The sequence below is a fragment of the Lissotriton helveticus genome, chromosome 8, assembly GCF_964261635.1.
Source record: "Lissotriton helveticus chromosome 8, aLisHel1.1, whole genome shotgun sequence".
NCBI classification, from domain to species: domain Eukaryota; kingdom Metazoa; phylum Chordata; class Amphibia; order Caudata; family Salamandridae; genus Lissotriton; species Lissotriton helveticus.
Genome location: NC_136069.1, coordinates 483,514,892 through 483,541,818, shown reverse-complemented (window position 1 = coordinate 483,541,818; position 26,927 = coordinate 483,514,892). Strand labels below are relative to the sequence as shown.

General features: G+C 46.7%; 1 protein-coding gene across 2 annotated transcripts in view; it reads left to right on the top strand.

Annotated features, from left to right (window-relative positions):
* Positions 1-25,990, top strand: part of WBP4 (WW domain binding protein 4) — a 218,061-nt gene extending 192,071 nt beyond the window's left edge. For both annotated transcript variants that reach the window (XM_078657391.1, XM_078657392.1), the window contains exon 10: positions 25,377-25,990. In XM_078657391.1, the coding sequence (XP_078513517.1) occupies positions 25,377-25,587 (211 nt within the window). In that variant the 3' untranslated portion in view covers positions 25,588-25,990. The remainder of the gene's footprint in view (positions 1-25,376) is intronic.
* Positions 25,991-26,927: the final 937 nt, after the last annotated feature.

Sequence of the window (26,927 nt, the reverse complement as noted above, 5' to 3'; positions counted from 1 at the left end):
CTTGCCCCCTGGGCTCCGCTGTCACCTGCCGCCCGAGCCTCCACCCGAGCTCTGCTCACCCCGAGGGGTGCTGTCCCCCGAACTCTGCCGCCCCCAGATCCGAGCTCTGCAAGAACCCCACACCCACCGATGCTGCCGCGTGTGATGTGGGGTCTACTGCTGACAGGGGGTGGGGATCTCAGTTCATCCAAACTCTGCAACTCTCGCAGGGCTCTGGCCCGTGGATGCTTTGTACACTGCTATAAAAAAAAAGGGTTGCAGGCTTCTCGCTGTGCTTGCTCTCCTGCCCCCTTGCTGTGCTTGCTCTCCTGCCCCCTTGCTGTGCTTGCTCTCCTGCCCCCTGGCTGTGCTTGCTCTCCTGCCCCCTGGCTGTGCTTGCTCTCCTGCCCCCTGGCTGTGCTTGCTCTCCTGCCCCCTGGCTGTGCTTGCTCTCCTGCCCCCTGGCTGTGCTTGCTTTCCTGCCCCCTGGCTGTGCTTGCTTTCCTGCCCCCTGGCTGTGCTTGCTTTCCTGCCCCCTGGCTGTGCTTGCTCTCCTGCCCCCTCGCTGTGCTTGCTCTCCTGCCCCCTGTTCCCTCGTTGTGAGCGTTTTTTCTAGCCTCTGCTGCCTGTGTGTGGCTTTGTCTCTGTGTGTGTGTGTCTCTGTGTGTGTGTGTGTGGGGCTGTGTGTGTGTGGGGCTCTGTGTGTGTGTGGGGGGGGCTCTGTGTGTGTGTGTGTGGGGGGCTCTTTGTGTGTGTGTGTGTGGGGCTCTGTGTGTGTGTGTGGCTCTGTGTGTGTGTGTGTGTGGGGCTCTGTGCGTGTGTGTGTGGGGGGCTCTGTGTGTGTGTGTGTGGGTGGCTCTGTGTGGGTGCAAATACAATAGGTCTCACATTTGCGAGCGATTAAGCTATTGGCATTGCAAATGACAATGCCATTTATTTATGTTTTAAAAACAAAAACATAAATAAAAGTAATGTCATGAGCAATGCCAATAGCTCTAACTTTAACAATGAAAAGACCATTGCATTGTAAATGCTTGTTCTATCTGCTGACCGCTTGGGGTACCACTTTCTTTCCAGTGGCAAGCCACATCCTTCTTGACGACCTCCAACCTCAGATGGAGGAGGGCCCATTTGTCTCTGTTGTTATCTAGATCTTCCCACATGTGCAAAAGGGCTAGCTTGAGGTCCAGCTGGATCTTCCACCCCAAGACAGAGCTTAGGCAGGACACAACATTCGTCCAGAATGGCTGTAGTTTTGAGCAGTTTCATACTGTATGCAGGTAGTTCCGTTCCATGTCTTGGCATCGGAGGCACGAAGGGGAGACAATCACCCCCATCTTCCATAATCTGCGACTGGTGAGATACACCCTATGAAGGTTTTTTAGTTGAATAAGCTGGAGTCTGGCGTGAATTACTTTGTTTCGAGGGGAGGCTGTGGCGTCCACCCAGTCCTCATCTGTAAGTTCTGCCAAATATTTGATGATCCCCCGACCCCATAGAATATGTCCATCTGAGGTGCAAATGCATTTCAGGTTGAGACTTACTTTAAATAGGTTTCTGCCAACTCTTGCTGTGTGGAAAGATCGTACAGTGAACAGATGCTAAGATGCTGGTCTTAGTTGTCAGTTTGGGCAATATTTGACCAGTTCAGATGTAAGAACTGGGGACCCATTTTATCAGTTGTTACATGTGCTAAGCATAGTGCCTTGTTAGCAAATGTATGATAAAACATAGCTATTGTAGCACTTGAAGTGACATTATTATTATAATTTTTTTGTTTCAGTAGTGAGACTTCTAATTCACACTGAGTTTTTTGTGTAGTAAAATCTGCACATTAGGAAGGCAACAGGTCGAAGTACAGTCAAAGTGCATAGTCAAGTCTGTCCAAAACTGGATCTCATTCCGAGGATTCTTTGTATGAGGCTAGAAAGGGAAGAGATCCATATGTGGAATCTATTGTAATACACGTTTTTAACTATATTGTGTATTCAGGGTATAATGGAAAGGGTTAGTGTTTATTTAGATGACAACATTCTCTACAACTAGAGGAAGTACATACAGGGCTGTGGCATAATGTAGAGCATCTTAAAGGTGAGGCGAACAGCAAGTCTCTAGACGTCTGGTATGCAGTTTGATTCAAGTAAATCTTGTGTCGCGTTATAGAAGAATAATTGTATAATTGTGCTTTTATAAAGAATATTAGTGATGGGTCTTTTTAGTGTAAATTTAGCACTCTTTAGTTGGTTTATTGCTGGTTGTAGACTGATGGTACCTCGGCTACCTCCTATAGGTGAGGTTATTTGCCTATATGAGATATCCTTAATGTGTTCCTTTATTCATCTTTTTTCCACTTGATTTTAACTTTTCATTTCTTTTATGTGTTTGATCCAGCTAGTGATTTTATCCCCTTTTCACCTGTAGTAGGGCCTGATTGTGGACAGTGGAATAAAAGTAGTTTATGAAAAATTGCTCAATTAATTTGAGACTTTTAGAGAGTGGGTGGCTTTTGATTCTGCAGTTGCGACATGTTATGCCTTCTGAACATGGGACCTTGTTGTCTAGCAGTCTGCCAGGCCATCGTATTAACAATACTGAAATGCATGTCAGCTGCTTACCCAGAATAAAGAGGAGGTTGCTTTCACCATGATAAGACTTTAGATGGTAAGCATGAGTTTTATAACAGGTCCTGTTGAATTGGTAAATCAAATGAAAAGTTGCTTACGCTCTAAAGTCTTAAGTGTCTCCACTATGAAGTAGCATGATAGAGTTGTAAACCAAATATTAATTTCCTAGTATTATATGATGGTTGTCTAATATGATGGCATGGATTATACTGATCAGATCATCATGCCCAATCGTGAATTTTTGCGCAAAAAGATGGTATGATATTGCCCTACATGTAATTTGTATTATTTGTAACCATTATTATCATGGATTTATGATTATCTGCGGGTATTTTATTTTAGCATGACTTGTTTGATGAAATGTTTTGTTTTTATTATATCTTTTATGGCAGGTACCCTGTAGAATAAAGATTTTTTTTAACGTTGGCATGGATTGTTTCACAAACATCAGGGAATAGGTGGTGTCATTTTCAGGACCCATAGAGGAGGATACTGTGAGTGGAATTAGTAGTGAGCCTTGATTGAAGAATGCTGGTCTTGTACTTTTGTCATTAGAAAGTGGTGTACATTTTTAAGTCTGTGTCTAACTTGTATGCTGTTACCAGCCCCCACTGTTCTCGTTTTGTTTTTAGGAGATTCTAGACTAATATTTCATAACCAAGTGGGATAGTTTCATTTACTCAGTGGGCTTGTCTCTCAAAACCAGTATTTAATTGTGAATAGAAAGTCTAGGTTTTCTCCGACAAGAAGGTCATAGATGTAGTCATAGAAGTATGTATGCTTTATGTTTGGAAACTGATCTAGCACTGATAGTTTGCTATTTTTATTTTGGGATGCTATCCAACCTGATGGTTCATTGGTGGTAGCATCCCAGAGGCTTTGAGATGGTTTGAAGGCCACAGAGTGAATATTAGAAGCAAGAAAGGTTTCTGTTCAATTGTAATTTTAATGATGATCTTTGGGGCAGGGATCAATGGATGGATGCTCCCTTATTTTGTTGATGAAGTGAATTGTGATGAACCTATTATGTTGGACATTTACATAATGGAGCATGGTTATTACTGTTGGTATGTTGCCATTTTGTTGTACTGGTAACTTGAGAGCAGTATTATCCTGCAGTAGGAGAAACAGATGTGTGAAAGGATTCTGGGGATTGGGCCACCCTGAATCTCAAATCAATTTTCTTTTCAGATGGGGCATAAAAGTAGTGGGTTTGTAGGGTGTATGGTCTGTTGTAATGCTAACAGTGTTTGTGTTGGCTGGTCATTGTGTTGAATGGCTGGGTCTGAGGAGAGGTTTAATTTTGGTGTAACAGGTTTGTTTTTATGATGAGAATGCAGTTTTAGCTATGGATGAGTTTGCTTTTTCGAGCTTACTTTCATAGAGTGTATTTTGTTTTTTGTAATTTTGTATAGTTTATTATGGGGTGTATATTTGTTATGCATTTGTTCGAGGCATATGAGCTGCAGATTACACACTATGCATAGATGGCCACCTAGTGTTTGGCCCGGATGTTTGCAGTTTGTTTTGTTGTAGAAAAGTCTTTGGAAGTCACGGGATAGGTGACTCCTCCTTTGGATGATACTGCGCATGGGCATTGGCTCCATCCCCAGATTGTTTTTTTCCACCACCGGGCTCGGATGTGTTTCCAGCGCTCCATGTTGGAACCTATTTCCTTCGGCGCGCAATCCTCACCACCTTAGTTACGAACGCTTTCCAGTCGACGCTACTCTTCAACATTGAGGATCTCGATTCCGGTCGTCGTCGATGGCCTTCTGGCCTAGCTAGGCCTCGACTCCAGCTCATGGAAAGGACGCCATTTAAAAAGTGTCCTCAATGTGGGTCGAAGTTTCCCCACACCGACTTTCATGGGTTGTGTAACCTCTGCCTCTCTCCGTAGCACGAGGCAAAGGACTGTACAGCTTGTACCTCTTTCCGCTCCAAAAAGACTATACGGGACCGAAGAGCGAGGAGAATGATGGCTCAAAGATCTTCAGCTCCGATTCCGGACGACATCTTCTAAGAAGGTGTCAATGTTCCAGAACAACAAAACGTCGACAGCAGCTCCGAGGCAGAAGATTCCGAAGTCGAGGACATCACTCCAGCGCAGCGGGTCGTAAGTAAGACCGTCGACCTCGACACAGAAGGCCCCGGTCACACCCTCGCCCTCGGGTGCACACCGGCACTCTGCCGGGCACCTTCGGGCCCGGCTAAGAAGCCAATTAAGCCTTCAGGCGACTCGGCCTCGAGTCGGCCGTCACACGGTGCCGGAGCACATCTACCAGAACCGAAAAAGACAACGGCACCGACTAAACCTACATCCAAACCATTGGCGCAAAACATACCACTACTCCTTCGGTACCGAAACCCAGGTCGGAGCTAAGCAAACGCCCTTCGGATTCCCAAAAACAACCGGAACCGAAAAACCCATCGGATCCGAAAAAACCTTTGGATCCAAAAACCATACCGGAACCGAAAAAATCCTCGGAACCGAAAAAAGCCTCGGAGCCGAAAAAGACTCCGGCTTCCCCAGTGAAAGACATTGTCAAGAAACCAAAACAAGCCATTTCGGTGCTCAAGCCTTCCTCCGCACCAAAAGATCACCCTCCTGCAGAGGATTTACCTTATCCAGACCCTGCTCAAAAGACCCTAGCTAAGGATCCAATCACGGGACACTTAATTTTGGCTTCAAAAAAGCGACCACTGGACAAACCAGCTCCAGCTCCGCATTCAAAGACAAGCATTTACAATGCAATGGTTTCGCCTTTGGAAAAGTTAGAGTTATTGGCATTGCTCATGACATTTCTTTTTTTTTTACTTATAAATAAATGGCATTGTTATTTATATTGCCAACAGCTCTCACAGCCCACACAGCTCTCTCAGCCCACACAGCCCACAGCCGACACAGCCCACACAGCTCTCAGCCCAACACAGCCCACACAGCTCTCAGCCCAACACAGCCCACACAGCTCTCAGCCCAACACAGCCCACACAGCTCTCAGCCCAACACAGCTCTCAGCTCTCTCAGCCCACACAGCTCTCAGCTCTCTCAGCCCTCACAGCCCACACAGCCCACACAGCCCACACAGCCCACACAGCCCTCTCAGCCCTCACAGCCCTCACAGCTCTCAGCCCAACACAGCTCTCAGCCCAACACAGCTCACAGCCCTGACAGCCCTCACAGCCCTGACAGCCCACACAGCCCACACAGCCCACACAGCCCACACAGCCCACACAGCTCTCACAGCCCACACAGCTCTCACAGCCCACACAGCTCTCACAGCCCACACAGCTCTCACAGCTCTCACAGCCCACACAGCTCTCACAGCCCACACAGCTCTCACAGCCCTCACAGCCCTCACAGCCCACACAGCTCTCACAGCCCACACAGCTCTCACAGCCCACACAGCTCTCACAGCCATCCGCCCACACAGCTGTCACAGCACAGCAGTTGTTCTCAGTGCAAGTGTGCACTGAAGCAGGTACTGTAGTAGAATTGGCCTATACCATGTACTGCACTGTGACATTTACACAGCACTTCATCCCCGGGCTGTGGAGCGCTCTGATTTGCACGGAGATCCTAGGTGCAAAGGTTTAAGATGGCGCGGGTTCGAGCGTGACCAGTGCCTGTGATGCTGGGTGACGCGTGTGAGGTCTGGAGATGGGGACTCTGCGCAAGCGCAGATCGGCCCTCTTACGTGGCTGGTTATAATATACTACTTTGCACAAGCGCAGACATGCCCTGCCTCTTACATGGCTGCGCAGCCAAGTTTTAATGTGCTCCATTTTTTTTTTTGCTGTTTGCAAAGTCCTCTTATTCCTGCTGGCACGGAGTGGTGCATCTTCGGCGTTTCACCCTGTGCGAGATTTGTTGAAGGAAGGAACAGATAGGAGAGGGGCTGCTCCATGACACTGTGGTTTCCTTGACAGTGGTTGCTCACTTTTTTTTGCTGGGGGAACGAACAGACAGGCTGACATTGCAGCACGCACACAGAAAGACGGACCTTAGACACTGCAGGCACACAGACAGACAGAGACTGCAGGCACACAGATAGACGGACACTGGAGGCACACAGACAGACAGACGGACCTCGGACACTGCAGACACACAGACAGGCTGACATTGCACGCACACAGACAGACGGACACTGCAGGCACACACACAGACAGACGGACCACGGACACTGCAGGCAGGCAGACAGCCGATCACCGCAGGCACACAGATAGACGGACATTGCAATCAGACAGATGGACACTGCAGGCGCACAGACAGCGGGACACTACAGGCACACAGACAGACGGACACTACAGGCACACAGACAGACGGACACTACAGGCACACAGACAGACGGACACTACAGGCACACAGACAGACGGACACTACAGGCACACAGACAGACGGACACTACAGGCACACAGACAGACGGACACTACAGGCACACAGACAGACGGACACTACTGTTTTCAACCTTAGCTCTGTGGTTATTAAAGCTTGCGGTGTCAGTGCTGAGGGATGGTCGAGTCCTTGGCGATGTGGGGAAAATAAAGTACCTATAAAGCATATCATGAACGGTGCATGACTCATAAGTGCAATTAAACAATATCTTAGGCGGACTACTACAACTGATGTCCAATCACTCAATAAAGATAAATCATGAAACTGAATTTAACCTTTTCTGCTTTATCATGTGCTGGCTGTCAGCCATAGGCATACGAGGGTTGTAATGTCCACAAATCCATACGGATATGTTTGGGCTTAATATACATGCTTCGACACTTCAGCCTCTCACAAAGCGGTTCAATCGCCAAGACCATTTCGGACTGAAGAAAGCGGTTAGTCACTCGCCTGACTCACGAGGGTAAGAGTCATGATGATTGATTCTTCTAGATGCTAAACATGCGCTTTTTCTCTTCCAAGCCCCGCTATTATTAAAATATCGGCAGAAGGGGAAGGGGGGGGCAACGCAGAGCGCGCTCTCGGCAAATCAAAACTCCATTCAGGCGGGTGATGGATGACGCTGCCCTGCCGGTGAACCCTCACTTTAATACAGAGGAAGTTATGAAAGCGACATCGATCACAAGGCCCTGCGAGGCGGGGCAGCCCCCGCAGCCCGCGGGGTGGCAGGCTGCCTGCTTTCCCTCTCAGTTCAAAATCAGGAAATTATAGCGTCAGTAGCGGAGGGGGGACAGGAAAGGAACCACTCACCTGGACTTCCTCGGCTGGCCGGCCCTCCGCTCCTGTCCGGTTAGCCCCCCACCCTCGCCCGCTTCTTCCTCCTTCCAAGTGAGGCGGCCGGGGTGGCAGCGCTGCAGGCCAGTCCCGCCTCGCTTCACCCGGGTGCTGCGGGAGTTCCTCTCTGGGCTCCCAGTCTGCTGTCACCCGGCCGGGAGCAGCGCAGACTTCCAGCGCTCGCCGTGGCTCCTCTTCTCGCGCTGGGCGGCGGGGGGGGCGGGCACTTCCGGCCGGCCGCGCTGGGATTGGCCGGCCGGCTGAAGAAACCCGCGGGCGGGACGGGATACCAATATTTGTTTGTGAGGACACGGGGGGGGCGGGAGAGGACGAGGGGGGCGGGCGGGAGAGGACGAGGGGGCGGGAGAGGACGAGGGGGGCGGGCGGGAGAGGACGAGGGGGCGGGAGAGGACGAGGGGGGCGGGAAAGGACACGGACGTCGGGAGGGAGGAGGGAACAGCAAACACGGCCCGGCCGGACCAGACACGGGGGCGTTCCCGGCGTCGCGTGACGTCGGCAAAAGGAAAAGAATCTCGGGAACGCCCCCGTGTCTGGTCCGGCATTGATGGACAGGCCCCTCGTCCAATGGCTAGGCTCCATTTATGGAGCCAGCCAATGAATGACGAGGGCCGACCCAAAGCCACACTACAGTTCTCATAAGATTTCTCCTGCGCAAAAGCTGCTTGCGCAGCTTTTTGCAGTCGAAACCTAAACAAGCATTTACAATGCAATGGTTTTGCCTTTGTTAAAGTTAGAGCTATTGGCATTGCTCTTGACATTATATTTATTTATGTTTTTTTAACATAAATAAATGGCATTGCCATTTACAATGCCACTAGCTTTATCTCTCGCAAATGACACACACAAACACACACAGAGCCCCCCCACACACACACCCATACAGAGCCCCCCCACACACACCCACACAGCCCCCCACACACACAGCCACACAAAGCTTCCCACACACACAGCCACACAAAGCTTCCCACACACACAGCTACACAGAGCCCTCCACACACACCCACACAGCACAAGCAAGCAACAGGGGCACACGGCATTGACGGACAGGCCCCTCATCCAATGGCTAGGCTCCATTTACGGAGCCAGCCAATGAATGACGAGGGCCGACCCAAAGCACACTACAGTTCTCATCAGGTCATTGGTGTCAGTCAACAAGGAGGCTGCTGTCTGTAGGCCTTTAATACAGACAGCTGCGTGCGCCCCTCTGAAGATTGGCGCCCTGGGCCTGGGCTCAGCTCGCCCCGTCCAAAAGCCGGCCCTGGTGATGACCGTTCAGTGCTTAATCTGATCTGGTGATTTCCGGTGTCCAGCACCAGCGCTTAATTTCCTAAATCAGCACTTGTGACAGTCTGTCACAGGTGGTGATGATTGTTTAATTTAGAGAGTGGCACAACAACAGTTGTTTATTAATGTAATCTAATTGTCACACTTATGCTGCAGGCGCTGTCACGGCGTTGGCGTCAGTCTGCATGTTAGGCTCTCCTATGAGACTAACAGACCACCGCCGAGAGACCGCCACAGCCCTGTCTGCCCGACCAGGATTGAGCTCCAAATCAGGCAGACGGGCGCACTAAGGGGCAGATTTACGTTTCTTGTCGCATTCCTGCAAATCAGCAGGGATGCAGCAGGAAACTTGCGACACGCATCTTAATCCTTGCGCCACCACGGATGTGCAGCATTTACAATGCGGCGCATCGTGGCGCAAGGAAATGCAGATGTGTGTTGCATCTGCTGCTGTAACGTTGGCGCAGTGCTGGAGTTGTGTCACGGGTGCGACGCAACTCCAGCACTGTGCCAACCCGGGCTATCTGAAACATGGTGCGTCACACCTAACGACTGCTTCAAGCAGACGCAAGGTTTTGACGTAGCGCGGTCGGAAAAGTGACTGAGGGAAATCTGCGCCAGAACGCCCACATGAAACCTGACGCATGTTTCATGTGGCGCAGGGCTTTACAACGTGACGCATCTCCCTAGATGCGTCATGTTGTAAATACACTGCAGCATGGTGTCGGCTTTACGCCGCTGCTGCGTCACAGAAGTGGCGCAAAAGTGGTGTACAGGGCTTGTAAATCTGCCCCAGTATCTTTGGCAGTCCTCCAGCGGACGGCGGGGTGGCTGCACAGCTGGAGAACCGCCAAAGTCCTAATAAGGCCCTAAATGTGTGATTATAAATATCTTACTGTTCTTAAAAGCCCAATTCAGAACTCCCCACATGAAACACCCCAGGATTAACTCTCTGTAAAATAAAACAATTCATTTATGAACAGTTTAATTCTGCTCTAAATATAATACAATTGTAGATGATTTAAGCAGATCATCGCAAAAGTGTAACACTCTTGATTTATGCATAGCATTGTCACCCAGCCTTCTATATTACATCTTTCTACATATATGTTTGAGAACTATAAATGTTAACAAACGTTGCTCAGTACAGTAATCTGATATAATGGACTGAGTGATGTCTAACAATGAATCTTTATTACTCCGATTACCCTTCCTCCCCTCAGTACTTACCCTAATCAAGCGAGTCCACCTTTTCAAAGGCAACACATGTCCTAGCATAAACTAAAAACAAGTAGCAGCTTCCATTTTTTACTAGAGATCTGTACACAATTACATAAATTAGACAGAAGTTTCTGTTTGGATCTGTTGCATTTATTTTCCCTGAGACAATAAATAGTTGACTCGAGGAGAGAGGATGGAAGATATTGCCTTTAGATGTTTAAATATGGCGGAATGTTTGCTACTATGAAAACGTCTATACTTCTCTGTAACAATGAGACATGCTAATAGGTGCTGCTGCCCAGCAGAAAGAGGGCTTAAAGATGCTGAATAAACTTGGGGGTCACCAAGCCCCCCTAGTATTAGAACATTGACCTGCAGCGGTGCAGCCCAGCCCTCCTCGTATATCAATGACGGGAACAGAGGTGCACAGTGCATACGACGACCAGAGCTGCCTATGCTGTGATTTTACGCAGTGTATATACAGCTTCTTCTGCTGTGATTTCGGGCGTACATTCAGGACCTTTCTTGCTCTGTTGCACCGTGTGATCCTCAGATTCTGTGTCTCGATCAGCCTCGGTGGACGGCGTCCCCTCTCTAAAATAAGTGGGTGGGCTCCGTCCACCTGCGTTTATCTCGACATGCGCCGCAGAGCCTCGTGTAAACTACTTTATCTGAACTACATTCTTTTTGGCTGCTTCTTAATTCAGTGACGGGGCATTCAGAACTCAAACCTGTGATGCCGGTCTTTGCAGCAGGTACAGAGACCTGCTGAGCTATCTAACCGGATATTAGGACATATTCCAACTCCTGATTGAATATCTTTGATTAAAAAGTACTTGGATCCCTGTGAAGATCTCTTCACAGAAAGACCGGTGCAGATTTCAATTCGAGGAGTCCCTCGTGAGAGCTCAGACTGTGCATGTTTCAGTACAGCATGCCAGGGACAGGTTGGCACCGAGGTGGATAGAGAGAGTTCCGACGAATAACGAACACTGGCATAGAGGTGAATAGAGTTGTACAGAAAGAGGCACATTTTGAGAGGTCTGCCTCCCTAAAACAGGAGGTGATACTGTAAGGAGAAATCGGATCGTTGACGACCCCTCACTAGTGGCAGCATCCTTGGTGATTATATCAGGTGTTCACGTACCTAATTAATATTGATGAAGCGCAAACAGATCAAAGTAAACTTGTAATTCTCTGATAATAAATCTTGTCATATCATTGTTGGTGGCTGCGAGTCTTTTTCTTCATATACATGTACGATGATTTGTCATGACGACATCACAAATCACATAATGACGTTTTACAAAAGATACTGATGTACTTGAAATAGGCACTTATCTTCTTTCTGACCAAAACATTCATATATGAATACCTCTTTAGGAAACCCTGTTATCAGTGGAAGGGAAGATTGAAGCAGTGTGGGAGAGCTCTGCTGATTTCTGAGTTCTGGCAGAGTAATGCGTGATACAAGTCAGGACAGATGTCTAATGTGAGAGGTCTCTGTAAGTCTAAGTCAAAAGCAGGACCGCTGGAATTAAGTTATGCAACAAGAAAAGGCAAATTATGCGGCATAAATTTTACCTGGCCAAAGATTCATCTCATTAGTATCATTTCGACACACAATACAGCAGTAAGCAGCATAAAGGTGACAGGGGGAGAGAGGTTGGGGCAGGAAGGCAGGGGAAGAGAGGAGGGGAAAAAAAACCAAAACAAATCAAATCGACTCACCTGCACCTTGCGACGGCGGCACTTCTCCGGTCTCCCTCTTCGGCATGGGAGACCGGCAACGTCGACAATCTCTCTGGCACTTCTCCGGTCTCCCTCTTCGGCATGGGAGACCGGCAACGTCCTCCGCATCTCCCGGGGTTCCCTCCAGGCCACGGGAGCCCCGCGGGCGCCGCCATAGTGCTTGCCGTCTTCCTCTCCTTCTTCCCCGGGCTGCGGGGGGCGGGCACTTCCGGCCGGCCGCGCTAGGATTGGCCGGCCGGCCAGTCACGGGGTTAGGAGAGACGCAGAAGTGCCGGCAATGCCGGACCAGACACGGGGGCGTTCCCGGCGTCGCGTGACGTCGGCAAAAGGAAAAGAATGTCAGGAACGCCCCCGTGTCTGGTCCGGCATTGACGGACAGGCCCCTCGTCCAATGGCAAGGCTCCGTTTACGGAGCCAGCCAATCAATGACGAGGGCCGAACCAAAGCCACACTACAGTTCTCAACAGGATTTCGCCTGCGCGAAAAGCTGCGCAGAGCGCAGCTTTCGCTAGGCAAAACCTAAAAAGGACATGGCTACCTCTCCCCTAAGACTGCCTTTCCCTTCTCTTTCACCTGTGCCATCACTACATCCTCCCATACCACAGCATTCCCCAGCATCCTCCATCATACCAGACAGGGATGATAGCTCTGATGATATGGGGGGTAGCCTACCTGATCCAGCCACGCCTACAGGAGCCCCTGACTCGTGGGCTGATTATACCACCCCAGATGTCCCAAATGTCCCTCAGGATGACTTACACCCCTCGAGGCCTTCCCCACTAGAAGACACTATAGGGTTTAATGAATTAATTCACAGGGCTGCACAATATCATGGAGTGGACATACATACAGACCCTGTTGAGGAAGACCTCCTAATGGATACCTTTGATAATGCACAAAGGTCCTCATCCATTTTACCGATGCTCAAAGGAGTGATCAAGCATGCTCCTGAAGTCTTCAAGGACCCAGTCAGAACTCGGGTCATTAACCCTTGTATAGAGAAAAAATATAAAGCTGCTCCCTCAGACCCAGCATATATTAAAGGTCCAGTACCATTAGACTCACTTGTAGTTTCCAATGCACGCAAGAGAGCAAACTCAGTCATCACGAGAGGCTGCACCACCAGATAAGGAGTCTAAGCTACTTAACGCATCAGGGAAAAGAACAGCGTCTCAAGCAGCAAACATGTGGCGTATCGCCAATACACAGGCATTATTAGCCAGATATGACAGGGCACCTTATGACGAGCTAGAGTCATTAATGAGGCACCTCCTTGACAAGTACAAGGATAGAGCAAACAAGCTTATCCAAGAGAGGAAAACATCACAAACACCTCTATTTGGTGTGCACTCGATGCAGCAGGTACTGTCTCTAGGGCAGTTAACACCAGCATTTTACTACGCAGACACGCCTAGCTACGTATATCAGGGTTCCAACCCGAGGTGCAAAGTGCCATTCTTAATCAGCCCTTTGATGAGCAACACCTATTTGGACCCAACGTAGATGTATCACTAGAAAACAAGAAAAAGAATACAGACACCGCCAAATGTATGGCAGCTCTGCAGTCGCAGGCTCCCAGACGTTCATTTCGTCGCTCATCCTATCGAGGTGCCACCAGGGGATATACTTCAGACACAGCTTCTACCTCGTACAAAGCCCCTACACAGTCCACTTACAGCAAGGACTACCAAAGGGGGGATCACAGGGGTAACAATAACAAAGGCAGAGGTAAAAATAACAACTCCCGCTCTGCCTCTACCCCTGCCCAATGACTCCCTTCCCTCGTCCCATTCCACTCCTGTCGGGGGAAGACTTTAACAATACCTGCCAGCCTGGGAAAACATCACATCAGAAAGGTGGGTGCTACAGATAGTTCAATCAGGTTACTGTCTAGAACTAACATCCACCCCCCCAAACATACCACCCAAGCAGAGTCCAATGTCACAAGAACATTTAACACTGCTCAGACAGGAAGTAACATCTCTCTTGCAGAAAAATGCAATAGAAATAGTGCCGGACCATCAGAAAAACTAGGGACTATACTCCCTATATTTTCTAATACCAAAAAAGGACAGATCCTTAAGACCTATCCTAGACCTCAGGCCCCTAAATATTTACATACAGTCGGATCATTTTCATATGGTCACACTCCAACAAGTCCTTCCACTCCTGGTACAAAACAACTTCCCTTGTCACTCTAGATCTCAAGGACGCCTACTTCCATATTCCCATTCACACAGCGCACAGAAAATATCTCAGATTAGTGCTAGACGGACAGCACTACCAGTTCAAAGTGCTCCCATTCGGAGTCACAACAGCGCCAAGGGTGTTTACCAAATGCCTAGCAGTGATAGCAGCACACTTAAGAAGACAGCATATTCATGTCTTCCTTTATCTAGACGACTGGCTCATAAAAGCCAGCTCATACAGCCAGTGTGTACACCACACTCACTCTACTATTCAACTGCTTCACTACTTGGGATGCACAATAAATCAAACCAAGTCACATCTGCAACCCTCACACATACAACAATATCTCGGCGCTACAATAAACACCCAACTAACACTAGCCTATCCCTCTCCAGCCAGGATAACAAGTGTACAAACTCTCCTAACTTGAGTCAAACTGCAACACTCGCTTCCAGCTTGACTGTTTTTGCAGCTCATAGGAATTATGGCATCTTGCATATTTGTAGTACCTCACGCAAGACTGCAAATGCCTCCACTTCAAGAGTGCCTAGCATGCCAGTGGAGAAGTGTGGCTCAATGGTTAGAGCGGCAGACCCTGATGCAGAGGTCTAGCCCGGGACCAGGGTTCAATTCCCCACCTCGGCGGGTCTTGGGCTCAAAATTCCACGGACCTGATAATTCTCGCCTCGGTGCCTATTCCAATCATGGAGTCCCACTCTGCAACTCTGGGCAATAGCTTGCTTAATCTCCACAACGGCCCCCACAACGCTAAGGATGCCTGGCCTCCACCTTGGGGGTGCCCAGGAGTGGACACCTCACAGGGAAAGCCAGGATGGGTTCCACAGCGGTATTCGTACAAGCGCCTTGAGACCCTTGCGGGTGAGTAGTGCGCTATACAAGTATCAATTTCCATTTTTTACATTAACCAAGCTCAGGGTCAATTAACAGACCTAGTGTTGGTAGACGGTCGGACTCATCGTTCTCTGCAATGGTGGAACACCAAAAACCTTTCCAAAGGGCGACTGTTCCTAGTGCCAGTTCTTCAGATAGTCATGACAGCGGACGCATCACTCTCCGGCTGGGGAGCTCACATACTGCATCACACCACACAAGGAAGGTGGACACCGCAGAAAAAGTTACTCCACATCAACCACTTGGAATTGCTAGCTGTGTTTCTAGTCCTAAAAGCATTTCAAAATCAAGTGTCAGGCAAGGCTGTCTTAGTCCACACAGACAATATGACCGCTATTTACTACATAAACAAACAAGGGGGAACACACTCTCTGCAGCTCTCTGTTAGCGCAGCAGATATGGAGATGGGCTATACCACTAAAGATCTTCCTCTTAGCCCAACACGTCCTAGGAGTACAAAACACTCTAGCAGATCAGCTAAGTCGTCAGACTCAGCAAATCCACTAATCGGGAAGACCAGATCCTGTGTTGGTCAGTACAGAAAATAATAGCCAGCCGACACGTGTTTCATCACACCGTGAATCACATGCGAGAAATAAACCTTATTGACTGGACATCCGTAAACTAACAAACCCATATTTTATTATAGTTAGACTAAAAATCCAGGCTGACTAAATGAGAATTTCATAATAACACCTTTATGCATTAAGCCCTACGTGCTCAGTTACCTTCTCCTTCTTGGTATAATAGACTATAGTAGTATGGCTCTGGTAAAACATACACAAGGGGAACATATACAAAGGATACATACAATAAAAGTCAACAAAAATGCACCTATCATACAGACTATTTGGTAAACATAGTCTTTTAAGGATAATTACCCTTATGTAGTTTCAGTAAAAAATTATCTCTATATTCTCAAATTGCTCATTGCCCTCAAGTCTGCACATAAACAATCGTCTACCTTCGAGCTGCTCTGTTTTTACTAGTTCATTTTAATGATGATCTAGTAAAAACAGAATCAGTAGAAGGTTAGCCAGGCACTGTTAATTGCCCGCACATATTACATCATTCATGACATTATCTATGACATCATTGATAACATCACTGCAACAGCTGAAAAGACATAATTGATGACATCACTGTGCATGGTGAGGGAGCGAGAAATAGTTACTGTAGGCCACAAGTTATAGGTACTTGAGATGGCTGTAAGTGGTGAATTTCAGTATTTTGCTGGTTTAAAATGGTTGTGTTAACTGATGTTTTCACTGTAAGGGTCTCAGAAAATAAAATGACTCAAATTTCAATGCTGCACGTGGTTGTTTTTGTGTGACCAGGTGATTCAGGTTAGCCATACTTGTACATTACAAGTCTGATCAAATCTGCGGAGGGTTGAAGAGAGGTAATGCTAGGAGCGTCCATTCATGGTTTTGAAGATCAGGATCAGCAGCGTGTAAAGAGCTGTATTCTGAGCTGACAACCAGATGTGTTGTTCCTAGTTGTCTGAGATAAGAGTGGGGCCAGGGCCTACTGGAGTTGACCAGACGCTGATGATTCACATGCAGCCCTCCCTGTCCCACAACATTATCCACTGTAATACTCAATATTGCTGCCTTTACGTTAATGACTTTGAACATTAATGGTCTGCTTGACCAGATTAAGAGAGGTGGGATCCTGCAATTCGCTCAACACCACTCACCGGCAATTCTGTTGCTTCAGGAGACTTATCTCCTATGCACCAGAGGCGCTTTCTTTGCTCGATATGGGTACAACACGATCTATCACACAGGGTATTTCCGAAGCGATACTCCTTCATAAAACGTTGCCTTTTGCTGTCTCCTGGACCTCTCTTGACACGCTAAGTTGCTATGGGATTCTTTGTTCGCCCTAAATTGGCAGGGTATGCCCAGACGTGGGTCCCTTGCTCACTTTGCCACTGGATTCAAGATAGCCTGGCTGATGAGGGTTATGAACCCAAAACCGGTCCCAGGATGCTTGTTTCCGGTCCTGGGCAGACATGGCTTGGCAGTTCGGGCTGGACTGTTCCCATGAGGCACATGGTCAGACTGATTTGCATATGGCATATCTGAACAGGGGTGGTGGAGTGAGCTAAAGAATGATGATGGATTAAACCCAGATCAGTTGACTGGGGGTGAGTGTTTGATTTGCTCTAACGCTCCGTCCATCATCCCCTTTGGTATCGCTTTGTTCGCCATATGTTGGCAGGGTATGCCCAGACGTGGGTCCCTTGCTCACTTTGCCACTGGATTCAAGATAGCCTGGCTGATGAGGGTTATGAACCCGAAACCGGTCCTAGGATGCTTGTTTCCAGTCCAGGGAAGACATGGCTTGGCTGTTCGGGCTGGACTGTTCCCATGAAGCACAGGGTCAGACTGATTTGTATATGGCCATGTCCGAACTGGGGTGGTGGTGTGAGCTAAAGAATTATTATGGATTAAACCCAGGTCAGTTGACTGGGGGTGAGTGTTTGATTTGCTCTAACGCTCCGTCCATCATCCCCTTTGGTATCGTCATGTGATTCTCAAGGGCTCTCTAGAGGGCACCCATTATAATATCTTGAGTGTTTATGTTCCCTTTTTATAGGCTAAATCCACTCTAGAGAACTTCAGAGAACTCATTCTGGGACTCTTCCCTCAACACTGCGGTTATTGGGGGGGTGGGGAGGGCATCCATGAAATCATGTATCCCATTGACCTACCCAGGCCTAGTAACGATACAGTGGGTGGGGAGAGGTTTAGCCAACTGGGTTGACAGCCTGAAACTGTGTAATGCTTGGAGGGTCTGAAATCCACGAACCCCAGGGTACACTTGCGCATCTGCGACTCACGAGTCAGTGTCTCACATTGACCTTTTGCTACTTCCAGCCTCCGATATGCTACGTATAACAGCTTCCCTTGTCTTGCCCAGGGGTATATCCAGTCATGGTCTATTTTGCTACACATAGTGCTGGGGAGTGACTAGTTTGGCATCTTAGCGCCCGGTTCCTGACCACTTTACCCCATTTCTACGCCATGAACTGCAAGCATTCTTGGAGATCAGTCAAGGGTTAGTGAAGTCTCCTTGGGTGCTGGTGCCAGCCAGTAAGGCCTCCATGAGGGAAATTGCCCACTCATACCTCAGAGGCAAAGAACTGGAGAAATATGCCCAAATTAATGCCCTTGAGACAGAAAATCTAGCATCTGAACGAGATAATCACATACACCAGATGGTGCACGTGAAATGCCATTTGGAACTGGCTAGAATGTCCCTAAGCGGTTCAAAAGGGGGTGGTGATGAACGGAGCATCTGAACCAATCAAACACTCACACCCAGTCAACAGATCTGGGTTTAATCCATCACCGTTCTTGAGCCCACTCTGCCACCCCAGTTCAGACATGGCCATATACAAATCAGTCTGACCCCGTGCCTCATGGGAACAGTCCAGCCCGAACTGCCAAGCCATGCCTTCCCTGGTCCGGATTCAAGCTTCCTAGGACCGATTTCTGGCATTACAGCCGTCTTCAGCCAGGCTTGCTTGAATCCAGTGGCAAAGTGAGCAAGGGACTCACGTCTGAGCATACCCTGCCAACTTATGGCGACAAAGCGGTTCAAAAGGGGGTGGTGATGGACGGAGCTTCTGAATACGATAGGTATGTTTGGGGATAGTCCATCAATGCTGAGTGACCTCCACCAGGCAAGTGTATGAATGGCAGGGAAAAAGGCAAATTCCTTTACTGGTATGAGACACTGCGCACAGAGTCCACTTAGCCCTTACACACTCCCAATACCCAAAATGCTCTATTGTGTTTAATGCTCATTGATTTCGAAAAAGCCTGCAGTTTGCTGGACTAGGCATTCCTGGAAGAGGTACTGCTTAAGTTGCGCTTTGGACTCCCTTTTATGCTGTCCATGTAGCATATACACAGCCACAAAACCAGGCTGAGTGAATGGTGTCTTTTCCTCCTGGTTCCCGATTCATAAAGGGACCAACAGTGTTGTCCCGTCACCCCCCATCTATTTGCACTGCCCATAGACCTGCTGGCGGTGTGGGTACTATGTGACACACAGGTCTGGAGTTTTGATTGGCTATGCAAATGGAGGATTGAATCACTCTGTATCTGGATGATGATCTTTTATTCCTGGCTCGCCCTGCTATTTACAGGGCCCCGGCTAATTCCCATCCTGGACACTTTTGGTGAGGCATCTGGCCTTCTTGTCAAATGAACAGTAATCAGAAAGGTCCACCTCTAAGAGGATCGGTGTGTATCCTATTGTATCCTATTGTCTATGGTGTTAAAATACCCCTCACACACCAAAAGGGCCCTTGGTGTCATGCTTCATCATCGGGGTCTTCCTGCCTGGCTGCCGGACGGGGCAGTGCTGCGACAAGCGACTACGCTGGAGCACCTTTAAATGTTGGTGCTATGTGAGTGAATTTGAGTGAGTGTCAGTGGAGTCAGGGGTGATGAAAAGGTGATGTTAAAAAATACCTGGCCTGGTGATAGAAAAAACTATTTAATAAACACTGGCTGGTATTATTAAAAAAGTGGTGTCGGAAAGGATAAGCGGGTTAATGGGCTTACTTTCCTGTGCGGGTCAACATGTTTCGGGGCGCCATGCCCCTTCGTCAGGACCGGGGACAGATCCCCCTGTCACTCACTAATGTTTCTCCACAATAAAGTGTATGTACAAAGAAGTGTGGTGGTGATCTTATTTATCATATAAATATACAGTTTATATTAATACACTTCCCTTGCTAATGCTAAGATACTAATGTAGTATGCCTAAAAGACAAGAGCTCAGTATTATTAATGTGCGGATCCCACAGCGCTAATCTCTGTATTGCCTGTAAGGAGAAAAAGGACAAACATACATATAGCAGTAGTCTGGCGCTAGGGAACCCGAGAAGGGAGTCCATAATTTTCATAGTTATTAAGGTGTTAGATACTACACAGTTAAGCACACACATAATTGAGCTCACACATTGTTTACATGTCCAGTACAGTAAATTCAAATGGAGAGATACTGCACTTATTTTAAAAGATACATACTTAGCAAGGTGAGGAACAATGCCCCATGAGCCAACTCTAGAGCGAAGGGTATTTGAGGGTCCAACTGCAGGTGAGACAAAGATGGGAAAAAAGAAGAAAAATAGGGGGTTTCTGGTCCCAGTATTCTGATGGTAAGTAACTTAGAAGTGTGGTAGTGAAACCACATAAGCCACTGTCTTTTAGTCTTCCCCATTCGGCTATGCCGTACTTACTCAACCCCCAGCCTCGTTGTGCTTCCTCCTCCGTCCGTGGCTTCCGTGATAGTGAGGATGGAAGTTTGGGCGGGTGTTTTTATAGTGGTGTTAATAGGTAAATCAGGGCTGGTCTAATTAGTTAAGGGCTTCTGACTCCGGACAGCTGTGCCAGAAAGGAAGGGTGTTTAGGTCTGGTTAGTGCGGTGGCCATTGTTAACTAGTCATCGATCTTTTTTTATTTTGTTAGCACAGGGAATGGTGGTTTGTTCCGAAGTTCCCCGTGACTAATCGCCATGTAGATATCTCTTTTAGGTTAAGTTAAAGTGGTTAGGGAGGTAAAAATCACCGTCTTGGTCCAACCGCTGTCTGGTGCGTAATGCGCATGGGCGGAAGCGTGTTTCCAGGCCGCGCATGCGTGGTGGAATGTGATCGGTCCGAGCATGCGAGGTGGAAAGGGTAAACACTACGCATGCGCGGGCGGCAGTGGCACAATGCATGCGAATGAAAAGGGTTTGTATTGGCTCATACCTTCAATTTACAAAATAAAGTTTAACAAAACTCATGATGCATAAAGCGGACAGGCTGTTGTGTAACATCTTGGAGTTGTTTCTTGGGAAAAAACTTTTTGGCCACTGCCGCCCGCGCATGCGTAGTGTTTACCCTTTCCACCGCGCATGCTCGGACCGATCACATTCCACCCCGCATGCGCGGCCTGGAAACACTCTTCCGCCCATGCGCATTACGCACCAGACAGCGGTTGGACCAAGACAATGGCCACCGCACTAACCAGACCTAAACACCCTTCCTTTCTGGCACAGCTGTCCGGAGTCAGAAGCCCATAACTAATTAGACCAGCCCTGATTTACCTATTAACACCACTATAAAAACACCCGCCCAAACTTCCATCCTCACTATCACGGAAGCCACGGACGGAGGAGGAAGCACAACGAGGCTGGGGGTTGAGTAAGTACGGCATAGCCGAATGGGGAAGACTAAAAGACAGTGGCTTATGTGGTTTCACTACCACACTTCTAAGTTACTTACCATCAGAATACTGGGACCAGAAACCCCCTATTTTTCTTCTTTTTTCCCCATCTTTGTCTCACCTGCAGTTGGACCCTCAAATACCCTTCGCTCTAGAGTTGGCTCATGGGGCATTGTTCCTCACCTTGCTAAGTATGTATCTTTTAAAATAAGTGCAGTATCTCTCCATTGGAATTTACTGTACTGGACATGTACACAATGTGTGAGCTCAATTATGTGTGTGCTTAACTGTGTAGTATCTAACACCTTAATAACTATGAAAATTATGGACTCCCTTCTTGGGTTCCCTCGCGCCAGACTACTGCTATATGTATGTTTGTCCTTTTTCTCCTTACAGGCAATACAGAGATTAGCGCTGTGGGATCCGCGCATTAATAATACTGTGCTCTTGTCTTTTAGGCATACTACATCAGTATCTTAGCATTAGCAAGGGAAGTGTATTAATATAAACTGTATATTTATACACATTGATAAATAAGATCACCACCACACTTCTTTGTACATACACTTTATTGTGGAGAAACATTAGTGAGTGACAGGGGGATCTGTCCCCGGTCCTGACGAAGGGGCATGGCGCCCCGAAACATGTTGACCCGCACAGGAAAGTAAGCCCATTAACCCGCTTATCCTTTCCGACACCACTTTTTTAATAATACCAGCCAGTGTTTATTAAATAGTTTTTTCTATCACCAGGCCAGGTATTTTTTAACATCACCTTTTCATCACCCCTGACCCCACTGACACTCACTCAAGTTCACTCACATAGCACCCACGTTTAAAGGTGCTCCAGCGTAGTCGCTTGTCGCAGCACTGCCCCGTCCGGCAGCGGGGCGGGAAGACCCCGATGATGAAGCATGACACCAAGGGCCCTTTTGGTGTGTGAGGGGTATTTTAACACATTGTGTGTATTCCATAGACAATAGGATACACACCGATCCTCTTTGAGGTGGACCTTTCTGATTACTGTTACTTTCGCAAGAGGAGGACGTGCCCACCTCGGTGCCACACAGCACCACCTCTTCCTTCCCCTTTTTTGATTTCCTCACTTCGTGTCAAATGGCCACAATTCTTCCTGATCTCCCTGAGAGGTGAACATGGGGCGTAGGTCCTGGCAGCCGAATCTCCAGGTATGTTGTCTCAGTTTCCACTATCTGGGCATGCACATGGCTCAAGAACCAGATCTAACCCGGAGCCTGAACATTTCACTACCTCTACGTAAATCCCAAGATGACCTGGATAGAGGGGCCAAATTACCAATCAGAATCTTGAGCAGAGTAGCCCTGTTCAAGATGGTGGTCTTACAGCGCACAATGTATGTGCTCCAGAATATTCCTCTCTTCATTCTACAGAACTGGCTGGTCCGATGTCCTGTTGACCGAAGTGCCTCTGTTTCTATGGTTGAAAAAGCCCCCTAGGATACCCTTTGGCAAGTTTGTACAATCCAAAGTTTTATGGAGGGCTCACCATGGCGGATATCCTTCTATATGAATGGGCGGCACAAACACTGGTTGATAATGCACGGGGGATGAAAGGCCCCCCTCATTGAGGGGGAGATAGCGTTGATTGACCTGGACAATATATTGGACCTTTTGTATATTGCGTCCATTCCCAGTGCACTCCTAAAAGTGACCAAAGTATGGTTCTCCAGGGGTGGAGGTCAGTGCTGGGATGGGACCAGCTGTGGCTGAAGGATGACACATGAGACTTCCCTCTGGAGAAGTAGCTCTTTGCACCAGGTGGTGCGACTGAAGGGATTTAATGACTGTGACCAGATAGGAATATTAAAGGTCAGTAATGTTCAGGAGGGTGCACACATGAAGTCCTACTAGGAGCTCTGGGATGGGGACCCGGACCTGGATCTTGGTGGGATTTGGTGCAATGATTGCTAAGAGAAACTTTGCTAAACACTAGAACTCTTATCGGGACTGTCCTTGCACCCGCTTCTCCCCGTTATGCAGGACTGCAAAGTAGGAAAATCCATAGATATATATTCCTCTGGGCTTGAGGATCCGACAATATGGCCTGAGCCTTACACTCGGGTATCGGGTGGAATGAGACTGGGGGTGTTATTAGAGTGCACAATAACGTTCCCACACACAGCTGGGACGTCAGCCCCTGATGGATGGCTAGGTGGCCCGATATTTGTGGGATTCATGTACTGGGGAAGATGTGTAGGCTGGGGGAGGGACGACTGCTTTAAAAGGGTGTGTCTGCTTGTATTTACGTGCTACCCTGTTCCCTCCTGCTTTGGACACATTGTGCGCTGCATTTACATCTTTTGGATGTTTTGTTGTGCATTTGGGAGACACTACCTGTTCGCCTTCTCTGGAAGACTCCACTGTTAATGTGTTTATTATTTCTGTTTGTTTCTAATTGCATAATCGATTTTGCTTGTGTGCTTGGAATGGAACGGATGATACTACAGATCTATCATCCAACATAATCCATGCCCTTGCTTTGTTTGTATTAAAAAGAATAAAATACATTTTAGAAAAATGTCCTGAGAAATATTTCCAAATTTTGGAAGTGGTAGGCATACTGTGGATGGGATTCATTATTTTTGGGCGCTAATATTGCAGTATATATATACTGCTGAGTGATGTATTGATTCGCTATGCTCCACGTGCAGTGTTACTACAACTAAAATAAATAAAAAAATATTTAAAAAAAGTGTTTGTTGGAGAAGAGAGCTGGGGTGAGGAGCAAAGAGGAAGGTGAGGATGGAGACGCCGTATGTTTGGAGAGAGGTGTTCCACATCTAATGGGCTAATTTGCTGCAGGTTTGTTAAAAATCCATATCCAGAAGGACATGAGTGAGTGCTTCAGAAGGACCTCCACGTTTATTTTGAGTTGGAAGAAGTATATAAATGATATTGGTACTAGGATTCTTCTGGTGACTGAGGCCCTAGTAAGTTCAGTAATACTTACAGAGGCTCTTCTCTGTTGTTGCTGTTTCAAGCCAATGAGGAAAAGTGCTTTGCATTTTACTACTTTCTGTCTCAATGTTGAGAGCAAAGGTACCTGCTCAAGTAGCTTTATTAGACATGCAGTATATGCCCTCCTCCATGAGGGATGCCACACCGCCAACTTTAGTAAAGTGAGAGGGGTCTTGGGTTAGAATGGGTACACTTTATAAAAAGATGTTTGACCTACATGAATAGTTTGAGCCTTTATTACACAGCCTTTTCTGGGTATAATATATGTTGCTTTTGCTGATACCCAAGCGGGTAACTCTACTTCATGCTTATTTCTGATTGAATGGGTACAACTTTCTTAAATTACTGTTTTAAAACCTTATAAATTAGACCAGCAATATATTCCTTTTAAATTCACTGACCTGTAGTACATGTTAAGTTTGAGACTTAAGCCTTTGTAAACCCAATCAAGTCTATGAGTCCACAATGATACCTATCAGACTGTAATGCACCTTCGGTTCAACCAACTACAGTTATAATTAGTAAAAGATAACTGGAGATAACAGCTATATTGAGGTGAAATGTAAGCGTTTTAGTTTTTACTTAAACAGAGGACCAGGTTTACTTTATCCTGCATAAAGCAAGTGAATTTCCATCTAAGACTCCTGCTCAAGAACTTTAGAGAGGATTTTTACACAGCTAAAATAAGTGGGTAAGGCATACAATCACTAAAGTATTTATTTCGGTGTTTAGTAATCATTGAGTATGTTTTTACATGTATGTTTTCTCCAATACTGTTCTTTTATTACTTTTATATATATATATTTAAATGTTTACTTATTTACATAAAGTTTGCTAATCCGTATACAAAAAAACATTGATTTTTTTTTAAAATACTTATTTAGAAATGTGTGTGTGCTAAACTTTACAATTTTTTATTATCTTATTTCCGGAAACAGTGAAAAGGTGGATTTGGAACTTCCCACTGTGGAGTATGATTATTTTGACGCAACAGAACTTGATGTTCCTCAAGAGCCAAAGGTGAAGTTTAAGGAGAAAACCATCACATCTTTGGGAGATGCTGGAGCCATAGGAAATCCAGTGTTTAAGAAGAGGAAAACTGAAAATGGGAAAAGCCGAAACATCAGACAGAGAATCAGTGATACTTAGGAGAAAATTTATTTCTAATTCCTGGTGTGATTTGGACTTGTTTTTTAAAGACAACCATGGTAAATTCAAGGAAGAAATTACTTCAGAAGTATTTTGGAATTGAAGTGTTTTACATTATTATTTTCCTGCCGAAAATAATGGAATTGTGCGAGTGAAATGTTTTTTGCTGACCTGGTAGAAATACAACATTATTTTACATACGTTTTAAAGAGCTTTCTGGCAGGAAAAAAAGCTGTGCAACTGAACTACACTTTCTCACTTGGCAACGTTTCATACATAACAAGATAAGCATGTCATGGCTTTTCTTTTCACAGCACTTTGTGCTGCCCTGCTCCCTCTGTTGGACCAAAGTGTGTTTTTCTCATTTTAAGTTATTAAAACAAAAAAATGTTGTTGGGGTTGATATTGTCTGGTGCCGGTCTCTCTGTTACAGATTGTTTCACTAAATTTAAATAGAAAAATTGGTCTACATTTAACTTGGTTTACAAGTAGTGACTGCAGCGACACAATGTGCCAGAAAAGAACCCTATTTCATATTACAAGTCGTACTAACACTTGCTATATCCCAAAATGCTCGTGACCCCTTAAATTGACAGTGAGCCCTACAGTGGTGTAGCACAGTAAACGTTGGGCACACTTATGTGGTGAGTATTGCAAGTGTTGGGTAGGAATTGGGATTGGGTTTTACTCAAGAAATAAGATTTAACACACATTGAAGCACGCTCTGTGCATTTAATTTATTTGAAATTAATATTAGATCTGTGATCAAGTATGATGACTGAATTGTGTGCCTCAACATACCCATGTAGAGAACTTTTCAGACTGTAAGGACAATAGCCCAACACATCATACTTTTAATATTGAAACGTTTCAACTCCCTGTTCTGAGATGCTTTCCCAAATCTCATCTCCTTCTGATTTGTTTCCAGTATATTTTTGTTTATTTTCGAATATTATGCATATTTTCGAAAGAGCCAATACAATAAAAGCAGGCATGTTAAAGAACTTTTATCACACAATTCATGTTCTTCTGGTTAGGGAGCACTTGGCCAGTGTAGTTTATTTAAACTGACATCCGTGGATATTCTAATAACCATAAACAAAGCTAGAAATGTGCTTTTGATTTGAAAGTAGTGAAACAGGAAAATGGAAAGACAATGGATTAAATACATTTCCAGAACAGGAGGAAAACAGTGCGTATTAGTAAATGCAATCTGGAAATAGAAACGGATTGTTTCTAGGTGCTTCTTCAAGGAAATAGAGAGTCCCATTTATTGAGCTGAAAAAACGGAAATACCTTCTGGGTTTCCCACAATTAGTAATCTGAGATCGTCCGCAACT